General features: G+C 39.7%; 1 protein-coding gene across 5 annotated transcripts in view; it reads right to left on the bottom strand.

The window, feature by feature from the left end:
• Window positions 1–17,105, bottom strand: part of rasip1 (Ras interacting protein 1) — a 39,318-nt gene that overhangs the window by 12,107 nt on the left and 10,106 nt on the right. For 2 of the 5 annotated variants that reach the window (XM_037537112.1, XM_017706117.2), the window contains exons 2-5: window positions 11,912–12,033; window positions 2,424–2,878; window positions 1,397–1,657; window positions 803–1,035 (exon numbers count right to left, since the gene is read on the bottom strand). In XM_037537112.1, the coding sequence (XP_037393009.1) occupies window positions 803–1,035; window positions 1,397–1,657; window positions 2,424–2,878; window positions 11,912–12,033 (1,071 nt within the window). Of the gene's footprint in view, window positions 1–802; window positions 1,036–1,396; window positions 1,658–2,423; window positions 2,879–11,911; window positions 12,034–16,052; window positions 16,450–17,105 lie in introns of those variants that run through there. The other 3 variants (XM_017706120.2, XM_017706118.2, XM_017706119.2) reach the window with 3 other exon arrangements.

Genomic DNA, 17,105 nt, shown 5'->3' with positions numbered 1-17,105 from the left:
AAATAATTAAAAATAACATGCTTTTTATGGGATTTCTCCTTAATTTTTCCTTATTTTGCCCATAAATTTAATGCATACATTTATTCAATATTATTACAATCTATTATAATTAATCCTAACATTCCAAAATGTATAATGTTGAACTGCCACCTTCACACTGATATATCAATACATTTTTTATGCCCCTATATTTGTCAGTGATTCACTAAACCTGCACATATTCCACATACTATATTTGTATACCTCATTACATTTATCTTTTACATTGCTAATTTAAACTTTGTAGCCAATGTTCCCAATAATATGAAACCAATTTGTTTTTTTACAGATGAAATATAAAATGATTCTAACATGCTAATGTTGTCACAGGTTTGATTAGAAGGAGAAAAAAAAACATTAATACATGTCCGAAACTCTCAATGGCGCTATATTTGATTCTAAAATGATGAAAAAAAATATGTGCTATCAAGCCTGCAGTTCAAATTAATGTCCAGAATGCCTCATATTACAAAAGTGGCGATCAAGCCACAAGGCAGGAAATAACAAAAAATTACTCTAAGTAGAAATTTTCATTCCTTCACAAAAACACTTAAATATTAAAACATTAAAAGTACATTTTGCTCTCTTGTTTATTTTACTGCAATTCAAGTTTTATAAGCTATTATTATATGTAAAAGAACAAAAAATTTTAATACAGAAAGTGAACTTTTGAATGGTAGTGTACTAATACAAATATCTGCATATTCATCTGTTTGCTTTGTGTGTTCTTCATCCTTCTCCTTCTCTCACTTCTGAATCTCACCTCTCCTGACTCTGTGGCTATCATGCTCACAATGTTCTTCCTGTCCGGTGGTCCACCGTTGGTTGGTGTGTTTTCCCCATGTCTGGCGTCATTGGCAGCCTGGTTACCTTGCCGACGCCTCAGGCTCAGGTTCATATCACTGATGCTCCGTCGGAGCTCTGTGTTTCTCCCCCGGTGACCCCGTTCCTCTTCAGGACCACTGCCTGAGGCCATCCGGTTGCGTCTCCAGCGCACTGCAACAGCAAGTGCAAGCACTTTTAAATATGTTGGTCAAGTTTTTTGTCCTTTAAAACTATCATCAGCTGCCCCTGCTGGTGTAATAGGCTGCAGTTGGATTTGCTAACTTAATACATCTATGTTATTTATAAAGCCAATGCAATAAGGCAATTCATTAGTCACTTTAACATCCACTTCAAGGGAACAAAAATTTGGATAGCTGAATACGCTGACTTCTATAGACATCAACTCATTGTTATTATTGTGCAAAAAAACACTGTCTGACAAACGTAACAGATGATACGCAATCAGATGTGCTTTTGACCAAGAAACTAAAGACAACAAGAGAACAAAAGGGTCTTAAACGCTTCACTCTACCTTGGTAATTCTCTCCATCCCTCTCTCTCTCCTTCTCCTTTTCTCTCTCCTCCCTCTCATATTCATCACGGCGCTGGATCTCAAAGCGCCGTTCAAAGCCATCCTTGGGCCTCCACATGTCCACCAACAGCAGGGGGCACTCCCAGGGAGCCACGCCCCTCCGGCACTCTGTCTGCCATTGGACACCTCCATCTGCCTGCTGAATGGGCTTTCCAATGACATCACACAACAGGAAGTCCTCCGGGGAATGTTTCTGGAGAGCTAAGCAGGTGCACAGGAAATTGGGACATTCAGAGGAGAGTGACATCATCAGGGTTATATTGCTTATGTCATTTTCAAATTTAGAAATCCAAATAAGATACCCTTGTAGCAGACTGTAGAGCAGAATTCTAGGTCCCTTACGCTGGCAGTGTTTTTTGTACTCAGGAACACATAAAACAATGCTGTACATCACCTAACCCAGAGGTTCTTTACCATCAAACCCTTCGATACAACTGCCCGCCACAGTTAAATATCCTTCCTCACTGTGACACATGCCTAATTCTTTTCTGCCAAGGCTTTCTTAAGTTGAACAACTGCACTAAGCACAAAAATCAAGATGGGATTTGAGAAACATACCCTGTGATCCAGTTCAGGCACGCTCTGTACTGTATTTTTTTAGTGTATGGATTTTTGTTGTATAATATCATCTCAAACTGCAAACTAATGTTTTGCACTAAAATGAAATTATATCAATTTAAAATTAACATTATTCACCTAGATTTTTCATTCCTAACCCGTGTGAACATTCTGGTGCACTGATGGACAACTGGAAAATTCACACTGCAGATTCCTCTGATGTCACTCCCCAGTGCCAGACAATGTGCATTACATAATCATATCATACTTCATTTTTCAGCAGTTCTAGTGTTCTAGGGTACACTACTTACTAAAAACAAGACAGCACCCTACAGAAGCAGTTATGAAACACAGGTATTGGTTATATTGGAGAAACATATACTTAGAACATCCATAAGTATCTGCTCACTTATGTCATCACTCTCATTCTCCCTCTCCCTCTCAGTGTAGCGGGTGATGACCTGCTGGATAAGTTGTCGGGCAGTAGAGTGGATGTTGGCCAGTAAGCTACGGTAGTTAGCTCCACTTGAGAGGGCATCACCGTAGATTTTAACCAGCCCTGGGGCGGAGGATGACGCAGGGGGCAGGAAATGATGTGATGAAGGGGCAGCCGAATGTGCCCACAATTCCCTTTCTCGCTCTCCAATCGCACGATCACGATCACTATTGGACCGCCCTCTCAAGAAAAGGTGAGAAAGACGTTTGGCCCGAGACTGCTGCTGATTGGCTGGTCGGGGGCGAAGGAAGGTAGGGGCGGGAGAGGGGGAAGGCGGGGCTAGAGAGGGGTTGGAAAAAGAGAGAGAAGACAGAGGGGCTGTGGGTGGGGCTTCATGCACAGAGGCTGCATCTGAGCTAGTGGTAGATCTAAGAAAGAAAATACAGAAAAAAAAGAGTGATTTACTTCAGTACTTCAGCATCATACAGTCAGTTATTTCTTTTTTTAATATTTATTATTAAGAATATCTCTTGCCACAGCAGTATCGGAGGGGGGTTAACATACTCTATGAATTTAAAGAAATGGACAGTGAAATAGGGCAAAATAAAATAAAATATAAAGCAATACAATATAAATATGATACAAGAAGGAAACTTAACAATTACAATTACAGATCCTCCAGTACTTTCCAGACTGATGACCAGATTTCACAGAATTTTCTGTGTTTTTTTGTGAAGTTCAAAAGTAATTTTCTCCAATGGAAGGAGCTTCGACACCTGTGTCTGCCACATGTTGAGTGAGGGAACATCTGGAGATATCCACAGCAGTAAGATGCATTTTTTCGCTAAATATGATAATGCTCCCTTCAAATAGGCTTGATTGTCATTTATAACCGTATCGGGGTTGTAGTTCAAAACATATAAACATGGTGACATGTGGAAGCTTTTATCCAATATTTTCATAACAACTTGATGAACATCTCTCCAAAATGTTTGGATTTTCCTACATTCCCAAAACATATGCATAAGTGTACCCTGATCAGTATTGCACTTAGGACATAGAGGAGATACACTTTTAAACATCTTATGAAGGCGTATAGGAATTAGATAGGATCTGCTATAGGATTCTGCTCTTGGATATTGACAGAGGTGCATCCGGGAAATATTTTCGTGTGGCTATTGTTCCATGTGTCATCATCAAATGTAATAGAAAGATCCCTCTCCCAAACATACCTTAACAAATTATAACATGACATACTGGTATTAGACAGACTTTTATATATATATATATATATATATATATATATATATATATATATATATATATATAAAAGAGACTTTGCACAAGAAGCCGTTAGGTTTGGTAAGAAGCTTCTCCAGATCAGTCAGATCCCTGCGGAATGTATTATCCTTACATAAGGAATCTACAAAGTGGCGCAACTGCAGATACTTGTAGAAATCTGAGTTTACAGTCAGTTATTTCAAACACGGCATTTAGCAATTGCCATTGCAAAAAAATTTAACTGTGGTAATTGACTCAATGCTACAGATGCAGCAGACAGAGATTATGTGGAAAAGGGCTGTCTTATTCCTCTAAGCCTCAGAAGTCAGGGTTAATCTTAATTTCAATCCATACAGCATTTGCGTCTGAAAGTAGGGGACACGTTATATTATGACATGAATTTAATGAAAATTTACTGTTTTTGAAACAAGGTTTGTTGTGCAGAAATAAATAATCTTTATATTTTTAGCATTTCTTAACTTTGAAACAAATGGAAAAAGAAGAGCACTCAATTCAGAGCAGGAATGTAAAACAATGTATTGTGTAATATACTATTAAATATGTAGATATGACAAATATTGCACAATGTGTTAGAAACAGGTTCACAATAACAGCCCTGTTACAAACAAGTTATGCATTTGATACAATCCCATATACATTTACTACCTGTCCAGGGTGTATCCTGCCTTCCACCCAATGACTGCTGGGATAGACTCCAGCTCCCCCATGACCCAGGAGGATAAACGGTTTAGATGTGCGTGCGTGCGTGTGTGTTTATTTACTGATGTTAATAAATTTACTTCGGTTAAAATAAGTATATGTCCTCCACTGAGAACACATTTTAATGCACAGTCACTGTCTATTTGCTGAATTTAAAACATGAAAACTCAGGCCTGTGAAAAAGTTACAGCACATTTTACATTTTAGGCTTTAACATTTTCCAATGTTAAAACTGAGCTGTTAAAACTGAACTGAATTCACAAAGAAATTGTTGAAAAATGCATAAATATCACTGCTGTCGGAACAAAGCCTCGTATCTCCATTTTTGTCGTTTTTCAGTTTTTGACACATTTTGAAAATGCCTGTTCTTCTTTACATTGTGTGTAAATTTTGGGATGAAGGTATAAAAAAAAAAAACAGCCAAAAAATACTTGGAAAAAATTCTGGTTCCATTGACTTACATTAAAAGTAAAGTAGGTTTTTTCCTTCTCCTGTAAAGTTATAATTTTGGAGATACGAGATTCTGTTCCAACAGCAGCGATATACACTCACCGGCCCCTTAATTAGGTACACCTTGCTAGTAAAAGGTTGGACCCCCTTTTGCATTCAGAACTGCCTTAATTATTCATGGCACACTTTCAACAAGGTGTTGGAAATGTTCCTCAGAGATTTTGGTTGGTTATTTGAGTTCCTGCTGCCTTTCTATCATCTGGAACCAGTCTGCCCATTCTCCTCTGACCTCTCACATCAACAAGGCATTTTCGTCCACACAACTGACCGCTCACTGGATATTTCCTCTTTTTCGGACCGTTCTCTGTAAACCCTAGAGATGGTTGTGCGTTAAAATCCCGGCAGATCAGCAGTTTCTGAAACACTCAGACCAGCCCGTCTGGCACCAACAACCACGCCACGTTCAAAGTCCCTTAAATCCCCTTTCTTCCCCGTTCTGATGCTCGGTCTGCACTTCAGCAGGTTGTCTTGACCACCTCTACAGGCCTAAATGCAGTGAGCTGCGGCCGTGTGATTGGCTGATTAGCTATTTGTGTTAACAAGCAACTGAACACCTAATAAACTGGCCAGTGAGTGTACATAATGCTGTTGTTGGAGCAAAACCTTGTATGTCCAAAATAATATAAAACCTCATGAAGATAAGAAACAAATACCTTATACATTTAACTGAACTCACTATATTGATGCAATACAAAGCTGGATTAAGAACACAGCCGTTCTCCTCTGCTCAACTGGAGACAAAGATTGAACCAGATAGTTTACTCACCCTCATGCTGTCTTCAAGTTATGTCAAAAATATGATGAGCGCACATAAACGCCACCACAGTAAATAACACGAAATCTTGCATTTACTCATGGAAAACATTTTAATGAGCCCTGAGTTTTCAAGTTGGAGATAAGTCAACAAAAGAGTAGCCACTGATAACACACATTAACACTAACAGGCTAAAATTATCCACAGTAAAAGTTTACAAAAAACATTATTTCCCAAGCATATCTCTTGTTTCCTACCAAAACCACTTAAACACACATCAAATCGTCCTTGTGAGTTTGTTCCAAATTAAGAAGCAATCACTACAGTGGAAAAACTTGAAATGCATCGCACCTATGACATTAATTTTCCATAGTGTCATGCAGAATCAAGCCAAAATGAAAAACAAAACCTCTAGTACATTGTTTTCATGTCGCTTGACCTTTTTACTGAAAAACAATGCATGAGCATGAACTCTGAATCCATGTCAGAACTGTACACAATCAGCCTTTGAATGTAACTAAGTCATGGCAATTGCTTACCACCATGCAGTACTTCAAACACCGTTGAATCAACGTAATGGATCACTTACTTTTCATTTTGGAGCATTTTCCACATGTTGCTGTTTAAACGCTATCTTGGTTGTGCACTGCATTCCACTGTTTTGGTAGCATTTCAATAAAGAAAATATGTTTGAAGTACAAAAAGGTCAAGCAACATGAAAACATTGATATGGTGGTTTTGCTTTCCATTTTGGCACACATTCTGCATGTCACCTGTGGAAAAGTAAGGTCGTGTGCGCACTGCGTTTCACCGTTTTCTCTCTTATGACTGCAATTCAAAGGATAAAATCCATTTTAAAATCCATTTTCTATGGTGGAAAATAATACAGCTGTACATTAGCGATCGTGTTAAATTCTGACACCAATTCAGCATTTTATTTTTAAACCACAGATCCTTAAACACTGTTCCCTAATGAGGTAAAGCGACATAGAATCGATGCTTGTTTTATTTTCTGCATGCCAATACCCTGCTGAAAAAACCCAGAGAAACCATTAATCGTTTCTGTTGGTTCCTGATGGCTTTATATGGAGCCCCGCTGGTGACATCTTGTATAAATAAAAATAAGGTGTGGCCACGACTTAGTAAGGCATGGTAATGGGATAAGTCGTGGCCATGCCTTATTAACACGTGGTAACGAGATCCTAATGCGTGGCCACGACTTAGTAAGCCGTGATCTTCTTCCCACTCCTTACTAAGCCGTGGCCACACGTTAGATCTCATTCCCACGCGTTAATAAGGTGTAGCCACACCTTGTTTTTTTATTTATACAGGATGTCACCAGCGGGGCTCCGTAGCTTTGTAATGTGTTTTGCCTTTTTTTAATGGGTTGGTATCATAATGTAAATGGTATTTTAATGGTTTGACTAGTGACTAAAGGCTGATTTTAATTTCATTTGATGGTTTTAATTCTAGCTAATGGTTTCTAATGATCTTTTTGCAGTAGGGTGTGGACTGCTTTTCAATCTAAGCTAACCTAGTATGAATTCCTCTCCACATTTTATGACAGAAGAATTGTTAAAAACATTATTTCCAGCGCATCTGTCGTGTTTCCGACCAAAACCACTTTTTTGGTCGTATGTAGGACCTCCGAAGTCAGAGTTAAGCAGAAACTCCCAGGAAGGACTTACACTGGACAGACGCTAACGCTAACTTACCTTAGGTTCCTGAATTAAGGCGAATTAAACTCTAAATGTTACTTTACCACTCGAATAATTAAGATTATCCCGTGTTATTTTCACCAATATGGCAAGTAACGAGATGAAAAAAATAACAGCTTACCGTGTTTCACCTACCCACCTCAGGGCGAAACCGAGCCTTAGCTTAGCTTAACCTTCCTTCGCCTGAATCTATCCATAACAAACTGGCGTTATCTGACGAAGTCAGGATAAATTAACGTCGATCTTCAGCTTTATGTGAAGGTAACATCGTTACGTAAACAGTCTGTTGACCTATTTCACTACAAAAATTGTGAGAATGACAACTAGAACAGCGGACTTTACACGATGTTCCTCCAGCGTAACTGACCGCTAGCTCGGGTTGACCGTTTTTTCCGTTAAAATTTGAATTTGAATTGACTGCGCGCGCGGGCGGCAGCCAAGTGCAGGAGGTACTGACGACCTGCCTTAAAGGGGAATTCCACCCATTTTTCAAAATTCCTGCATGTTTCAGTCGTTTGGATTGATTAGATGTGAAATGGCTCACTGTAGAAAAATGCACCTACTCAGATTTCTTCACAGTGGTGATGATAGGAACCGGGGGTCTCCATTATTTACTGTCCCAGTCGGCTAACGAACCTACATGGGACTTTTTTAAGAGTTTCAGTGTCTGCTACGGAGTCCTTAAGGTGACATGGTTATTATTTATTATTGGCTATTATTTTTTAATTAGGCATCTCCACAAAGTACCACAATGAGGCCACAAATGACTAAATTAAAGCTATAAATGACTATATTAAAGCCATCATTTACTATATGGAGGCCCCAAATTACTATATTGAAGACAAATATTTACTATACTGAGGCCCTGAATGACTATATTTACTATATTGAGGCCACGAGGCCACAAAGTACTAAATTGAAGCTATAAATGACTATATTGAGGCCATCATTTACTATATGGAGGCCCCAAATTACTACACTGAAGATAAAAATGTACTATACTGAGGCCCAGAATGATTATATTTATTATATTGAGGCCAGAAGGCCACAAAGTACCATACTGAGGCCACAATTTACAACATCAAGGACAGAAATTACTATACTGAGGCCACAATTTCCTATATTGAGGCCCCCAGTTATGTGAAACTTAACTTGTGGAACCACTTTAGTAATTTGTGGCCTCAATGTAGTAATTAGTGGTCACACCTTAGTAAAACATAATTCCATGTCACCTTAGGGGCGCCGTACATTCATAACCACTTTATGCAATCACTTTCTGTGAGATTACCTTTAAAGGGGAATGATGTAAATCAGAGTGGTGTTAGTGGTGGCGATAGGAACCAGATGTCCGAAGAATTAAACAGCTCTAAAAGCTCCGTCCCAGGAAGTTGTTCTATGAGAGCTTGTTTTACAGCAGTGTTGAGAAGGTTTTCGGCTAAAGTGTATTTTTAAAACACATAGTGTGGAGGTCAGCTACATTCAGGAGGTGCTCAAGCAACATAGTACCCGAAAAAAACATATTTTCTCAGATTTATTGCTTTTTACCATCATCAATATTATACATATAGACTCAGAAGACACGTGTAGGTTCTCTGGTGGTTCTGGATAATAAATAAAATGGCTATATTTGTGCTGTAGTCATGGCGACGCCTGGTTCCCATCACCACCACTGTAAAGACATCTGAATGACATAAAAATACTTTGAATAACTTTGTTTACATTTCAATCTTTGAATTATGTAGAAAATCCTGTAGAATTCCCCTTAAAATACTTTGGACGCCTGGTTCCTACAACCACTGCTGTGAACACTTTCTCAACACCAGCCTTTGTTTACATCCATTTAATAATTCAGAGAATTTTTAAAAATAGCCAGGTTAAAGGTGCTGTCTGTGAGATTTGGTGGCATCTAGTGGGCGTCAGATATTCTGCTGTCGCCTGTCCCGATTTCGTTTTGCTTCTTCACAGTGTTGGCTTCTTTGACGGTGAGGATGTACCCTCCCTCACTTTTTATTGTGCTAAATAATAAGGATGATCCTCATTTTGTCAAAATTTGGTCTCTCAAACTTCTCACAACACAAAATGATCAGCCAGCACCGGCAGTGACCACTGACTCATCTTCTTTATACGTCTTCCAGCCGGAAGCCGCTACCTATGTAGGTGTGAAGGGCTCGTTCTAAGCTAAGGACAACTTGAAACACTGATGAAACACTAATGAAAACGTGGTTTTGTTTACTGGATTCAATTTCTGCTAATAGATCCCCCAAAATCTTACACACTGCACCTTTAACCACATGAATCCACTGTGGTCAAGCTCTACTAACTGAAGAACTCCACTTTGAAAAAGTGGTGTGGACATGTCCCCGACAACCCCGGTGTAAATGACACCTCAAGTACATAATTATATTTGAACAGTATAACAAAACAACAGTAATAAGGGTTAAAATAAACTACATCTGCACTTACTCAGTAGACTAAACCAGTTTTAGTTCATCCCTGTTTCTCCACTCCAGACCGTGATTGTTGGGTTGGCCTTTTCAGCTGTGTAACAGTTTTTTCCTAATTGCTCGAACCCTAACATTAACGTGACACAAATAAGACTCAAACCTGAAGCTGAGCTTCTACAAGCTTTTTTAACTTATAGCTTTCCAGGCTATTAATTCATTATTTATTACTTACAGACTTGCTTTTTATAGAACGTCTCCAGTGGTCCAGTGGAATGATCTGTTTATCTGTTCTGTGTATCATCTGGAATATGGCGCATGTTTTGGAAATACTGTCTGATTGTGACAGCAATTTGATGTGGGTGGACTGGTAAACATCTCTGAGGTTTGTGTTAAGTAATGTTAATGGTGTAATAGTGCCTAAACCCCCTGTTGAGTCTAAGAAGCACTGGTGCTAGAGTGAGGAAACAGATCCAGTCCAGTCTGGCACATGACATTTAATCACACTACATAAAGAAAGAGCCACACTGTAGGCCAAAAGCAGGACTGACTAAAATATATGTACATCGATCAGGCCTAACATTATTTCTACACTTATTGTCCAGTTTATCAGCTCCACTTACTGTATAGCTGCACTTACAGTTACAGACTGTAGTCCATCTGTTTCTCTGATACTTTGCCACCCTGTTCTTCAATGGTCAGGACCCCCATTGACCCTCACAGAGCAGGTGTTATCTGCATGGTGGGACATTCTAAGCACTGCAGTGACACCGACGTGGTAGTGGTGTGTTGTCCTGGTACAAGTGGATCAGACACAGCAGTGCTGCTGGAGTTTTTAAACACTGTGTCCACTCACTGTCCACTCTATTAGACACTCCTAACTTGTTGGTCCACCTTGTAGATGTAAAGTCAGAGACGACAGCTCATCTGCTGCTGCACAGTTTGTGTTGGTCATCCTCTAGTCCTTCATCAGTGGTCACAGGATGCTGTTGGCTGGATATTTTTGGTTCTCCATCCAGCACTGCTGTGTCTGATCCACTCAGACCAGCGCAACACACACTAACACACCACCACCACGTCAGTGTTACTGCAGTGCTGAGAATGACCCACCACCCAAATAGTACCTGCTCTGTGAGGGTCCATGGGGGTCCTGACCACTGAAGAACAGGGTAACAGAGTATCAGAGAAACAGATGGACTACAGTCTGTAACTGTAGAACTACAGAGTGCAGCTATACAGTAAGTGGAGCTGATAAAATGGACAATGAGCGTAGAAACAAGGGGTGGTCAGAATGTTATGCCTGATCGCTGTATATATATATATATATGTATGTATATATATTTATCAAATTATAATGAATAAAGTGTTTGAATAAACATCAGCTGTGTACAATTGTTATGTAATCCTACTGATTCTCCTGTAGAGTTTTACTGAAGCTCTTATTAGACACGCCTGATTCCCTCCATTCAGATGCTCCTCAAGGTTCATCAACTCAATAAGGTTTGTGGAGAGAGTTTTCAACAAAGGTGTGAAGATTTTTCCATATATTCCTGTTAGTGCCATGTTGTGTTCAGGTGCTCACCAGAAGAAAAAAGTTGCCTTTAATTAAAGGCAACAGTTCTATTTAGAACTATGAGTTCTATATAGAGCCATTTCATGCCTGAATGGCTCTTTGGAGGATGAAATCATTCTTCAGATTGATGGAGAATGTGTTGTATATGGTCCTGTGCAGCACCGAAAAGGGTTCTTCTGTTCTTATAAGCTTGTCATTGTAACAATAGAAGAACCTGTTTGGTGCTATATAGAACCATTTTCAAAAAGGTTCTTTACAGAACCATGTACAACACATTCTCCATCAATCTGAAGAACCATTTAAGCATGAACTTGTAATTCTAAATACTATTGTTAAAGTTGCACTATGTAATTTCCATGGATTTGGAGGCCTCTCTGGTGGAAACGTGTAATTGCATCTATAGCAACTGTAACTATGAAACTATTTCAGCTAAATTGAGATAGAGAAACTTCCAGAACACTGACTTGACTGATGCTGCACTTGGCCAGCGTGCGCCCAGCTTGGCAAAGTGTTTCCGTGGAGAATTTATCCACAGGCCCACGGGGAAATGGAGCTTCCTGAAACGAGGACTCCCAGACTCCTCCATCTGGGGGGGAAGAGATAAGGAGAAGGATAGAGAGATGTAAGAGACAAGTGAGGGATTAATGAAGGTGGCTATGGAGCAGAAATAGCAAGAATCTTAAACGAAGAGGGCGAGGAAGAAATGAAAAAAAGCATGAACAGCAGGTGATAAGCAAGAAGGACACAACAATAAAACAGAAGTTCTTCTAGCTAATACCCTGAGTCATCTTTTGAGACTTTAACATAATTAGGAACTTGTACTCTTTGCTTGTGTCATTAATCTTTTGTCCCTATTGTCCTTCCTCAAATCAGCTTACAGAGTTATTGGCAGCGTATGACATCAGATGATAGACGACGGGAAATCCTGAAATATCCTTTCGAGTAATCAGGACATGCAAGGTCGAGCGTTTTTCCTGCTTCATTCGGCTGTGAGTAAAGCCTTTGAGAATGTTAGTGTAGAGCTACCGGGGAATGCCACAGTGCTAGGCAGTGAATAATTATGGCTTCATGAAAATGATTTATTTCTTATTCATGTGTGCAAGTTTAACTCAAAGCAGACGGCTTGGCTCCATCGTTCCTGAGCTGAGGAATGTCCTTGGAAGTCAAGAAAGAGTCAGGTGACTTGAGGAATGAAGATCTAAACCAGGGGTGTTTAATCCTGGTCATGGAGATCTACCACCCTGGAAAGTTCAGATCCAGTGTACCTGGCTGTAATATTCAGATGTCCGTCAAGGCCTTAGATTACGGTGGGGGCTAAACTATGCAGGATGAAAGATCTCCTGGACCAGGATTAGTCTAAGCCAATCTAGATCTAGCAACCCGGAGCTTGTAATCTAACTTTAACAACTTACTAACCTAGGAGTAGCAATTAACCTAGAGCTGGTAACTAACCTAGGGCTAGCAATCAAACGTATGTAAGCTAGAATGTAACCTGGAGTAGGAACCAATCTAGAGCTGAGAACTAACCTGGAGCTAGTAATTAACATAGAGCAGGGATGTCCAAACCAGGTCCTGGAGATCTAGCACACAGTAGAGTTCAGGTCCAACACATTTTGATCTAATATTTAGATACTTCAGAACGCCTTCATTACCTGGATCAAGTGTGGGTCGGAGCTAAATTGGAGCTAAACTTGGACACCCCTGCCCTATAGCTAGTAACTAACCTCAGCAACCTAAAGCAAGGAACTAACAATGGCTAATAATCAATCTAGAGCTAAAAACCCAGGGCTAGCAGTCAATCTGGTGCTAGAAACTACCCTAGGCCTAGTAATTAACCTAGAACAGGAAACTAACCAAGGGCTAGTAATCTAGAGCAAAAGGGCTCACCTTGTAATCAAAATCAATGTACAGCTAGAGACTAGCCTGAGGCTAGTAATCAACTTACAGCTCATAATTAACCTGGGACCAGTCGCACGTCTCCAAAGATGATCTTGTAATGAGAACATCTGAACAATGCTTGGCTAAATGTGGGTGGGAAGGTAGACTTACTATGGCAGGAACAAAGAGTGTGAAAATTCTGGACCAATCCAGTGCAGGTGGAGTGTAAAAAATACTCATCAACATTGTCTGATGGACAACAAGCCTGTTGTTAGCCTATGGATGTAATTAAAGTTGCTAACTATAGAAGGTGTTTCTCTAGCATGTTATGTTATTTGTGGTATCAGTTGTAATCCAGGCATTAAAAGAGAACAGAGTGGTGGGTTTTTAGAGAGACATACTCTTGTTTCCACTGCAATCAAGCACAAAAAGTTAAATGGTTTGTCCCCAGACTTGTATTCTCAATACGAGATCATCGGGCCCCATAAGACTAGCCTAGGACTAGCAACGAACCTAGAGCCAGTAACTAACCTAGGACTAGCAACCATCCTAGAACTGGAAACTAACCTAGGACTAGCAATGAACCTAGAGCCAGTAACTAACCTAGAACTAGCAACCATCCTAGAACTGGAAACTAACCTAGAACTAGCAACGAACCTAGAGCTAGTAACTAACCTAGAACTAGCAACCATCCTAGAACTGGAAACTAACCTAGGACTAGCAATGAACCTAGAGCCAGTAACTAACCTAGAACTAGCAACCATCCTAGAACTGGAAACTAAACCTAGAACTAGCAATGAACCTAGAGCTAGTAACTAACCTAGAACTAGCAACCATCCTAGAACTGGAAACTAACCTAGGACTAGCAACCATCCTAGAACTGAAAACTAACCTAGAACTAGCAACGAACCTAGAGCTAGTAACTAACCTAGAACTAGCAACCATCCTAGAACTGGAAACTAACCTAGGACTAGCAATGAACCTAGAGCCAGTAACTAACCTACAACTAGCAACCATCCTGGAACTGGAAACTAAACCTAGAATTAGAGATAATGTCGTGCCCCATGAGACTAACTTGAGATTAGCAACCTAGAGCTAGGAACTAGCCTACTCTCTTAACAAAGATGGTTCTTCAGGGTTGTTATTAGTAAAGACAGCAATGCTATGAACACTCAAAAAACCATTTGCATGCTTAAGTGGTTCTTTGCATGGCGAAATGTTCTTCAGATTGATAGAGAATGTGTTGCATATGGTTCTATGTAGAACTTTTTGGAAAAGGGTTCTATATAACACCAAAAAGGGTTCTTCTTTTGTTACAAGACTGACATTCTACACTATAGCAGAACCCTTTTTGGTGCTATTTAGAACCATTTTCGAAAAGGTTCTCTATAGAACCATATACAGCACATCAATCCGAAGGATCATTTCACTATGTAAAAAGTGCAAAGAATGGTTCCTTGAGTGTTCACGGTTCTATATAGAAAAACTGTCTTTCCTAAAGAACCCTTGAAGAACCATGTCTTTAGAGCGTAGGGCTAGAAACTAAAGTGGGGTAGTAAAGCTGCCTAAACAGAAGAAACCCTGGCTGTTGTTCATGTTGTTATATTTCAACATGCCCAGGCCCAACAGACAGAAATGAGGAATTCGGCTAAATGTGGCATATTTAATAATATAATAATGAGGCCGTTTATTGTGTATTGTGCCCATTAAATAAACAAACAGAGTACAGTGTAGCTGTTACAATGTCTATTCTATATTTCTACTGTTTTCTAACATTTTAATAACAGGATGTGCAATTGTCCACACTGGTTTTGGCCCTGACCACCTGCATCCTCACTCGCTGAAGGGGGGAAACACGTGAATGAACTCACGTAAACTGCAGCCCTAAGAAATGGGCCTCATTTCTCAAGCTCTTTCAACTATCTGTTCTAATTAATACCCATATCCTTAATCCCTTTATGTGTAACTTCAGTTTTTCACTCTACAATACGATATAACATATATATTAGCTTCATAGCAGTTCCGCATAATGTGCAGTAGTAATTAAATCATATGTCTTAAAAACGATGGCTCTTCAAGGGTTGTGTAGAAAATGGTCCTATAAAGAACCACGAACTTTGCATGGTCAAAGAGTTCTTCAAATTGATGGACAATGTGCATATATATATATATATATATATATATATATATATATATATATATATATATATATATATATATATCGCTGCTGTTGAAAGAAAATCTTGTATCTCCAAAACGGTAACTTTACAGGAGAAGGAAAAAAACCTACATTATTTTTAATGTAAGTCAATGGAACCAGACGTCTTTCCAAACCATTTTGGCTCGTTTGTTTTGGTCCATTCTTCATGAAATTCCCACACAATGTAAAGAGTAATAGCCACTTTCAAATTATGTCAAAAACATATTTTTCTATTGTCACAAGCATGACACCGGTTATATATGGGACCATCTACAGGACATTCTCCATCAATCTTTGAGTGTTCTTGGTTCTATACAGACCCGTTTCTTTACTAAAGAATCTTTGAAGAACCATAAGAGTGTAGGATTTAAGGGGTTAACACAGCTCACACTTTCGATAAAGGCCTAATCTGATTTTAGCATTTTTCAGAGATCAATTGAGCAGTTCAGTGTGAGAAACACATAAAGATGTTAATAACAGTCTGAAGTCTTTCTGTCGTTCAGTATAGAGTAATCGATTCCTCTCACCAGCAAATCAGTGACCAGTGACTCACCCACTGCGACACGGTTGTACCTGATAAAGTCTCCTTAAAGGGCGCTGCGCTCTGATGAAAATGGTGCTATGGCGAAAACAAATGTGCTCAAAACGAACTTTTGTTCAACTTCACATTTCCTTCTCCCAGAGAAACGAAGTCTGAAAAGTCCATGTTTTTTTCGGTGCGGCCTCGAGCTGCTGGACCCCGCCGTTCTTTTTCCTGACCTAATGGACGTTTTGGTTCCCTTAAAAAGCCTTTAGCATTTTTAATCCGTCTCCTTTCGTCCTTCCCTGCGCCTCTAATAAGCTTTTGCTTTCTCGGACTCCCTCTTTTTCTTTCTCTCTCTCCTGATCCGTGTCTATAGATAGAGAAGCAGGCCCATTGTTCTTAGTGACAGAATTTCCTTCCCCTTGCTGGACAACACCTATATCCTGAGAGAGAGAGGGAGAGTGAGAGACATTGGGATGCAGGGTGCTCGTACATCGTCAGGCCATGAACTAGGCTGTACATTTAGTACATGCATCGACTAAGACTAAGACTTGAAGCTAGCGTGTAGACAGGTGCAGTGCTTCAGTAAGGCGCTAATAACAAATTAGGCCACATTCTGTTTAGAAATACCCTGAATTTAGCAGGAATCTCCAGCGGTTTAACGTGGAATGTGAGGGTTCAGCCAAAAAAATCAGATTTACACATCAGCCACCAAACAAAATGTGACTGATGTTTAAAGTTTGCTTTAGTTTTCACTGGAGCTACGAGGCTAATGTAGCCAACAGGTCATGGAAGCTTATTACCGCTGCACTTAGCATCATGCTAACTGCAGCCACACTGATCACACACTTGCCTGAAACTGTTGGGAGTAGTTAAGTGATCTCTATTAGACTTGCTTATGTGGCTTCTGACACTGTATGTCACACTGTTAGTAATAAAATATGTGTTTTATGTTACCATTTAACTTAGGACAAATTAAATTAAGCATTAAATGGCTAAAACCTCCAGCTGGGGCAGTCGTGGGCTGGAGGTTAGGGAACTGGCCCTGTGACCGGCA

This window comes from Pygocentrus nattereri, chromosome 3 (genome assembly GCF_015220715.1).
Source record: "Pygocentrus nattereri isolate fPygNat1 chromosome 3, fPygNat1.pri, whole genome shotgun sequence".
Taxonomy (NCBI): Eukaryota; Metazoa; Chordata; class Actinopteri; order Characiformes; family Serrasalmidae; genus Pygocentrus; species Pygocentrus nattereri.
The sequence above is the reverse complement of the archived record's forward strand: the minus strand, read 5'-3'. Positions and strand labels throughout refer to the sequence as shown.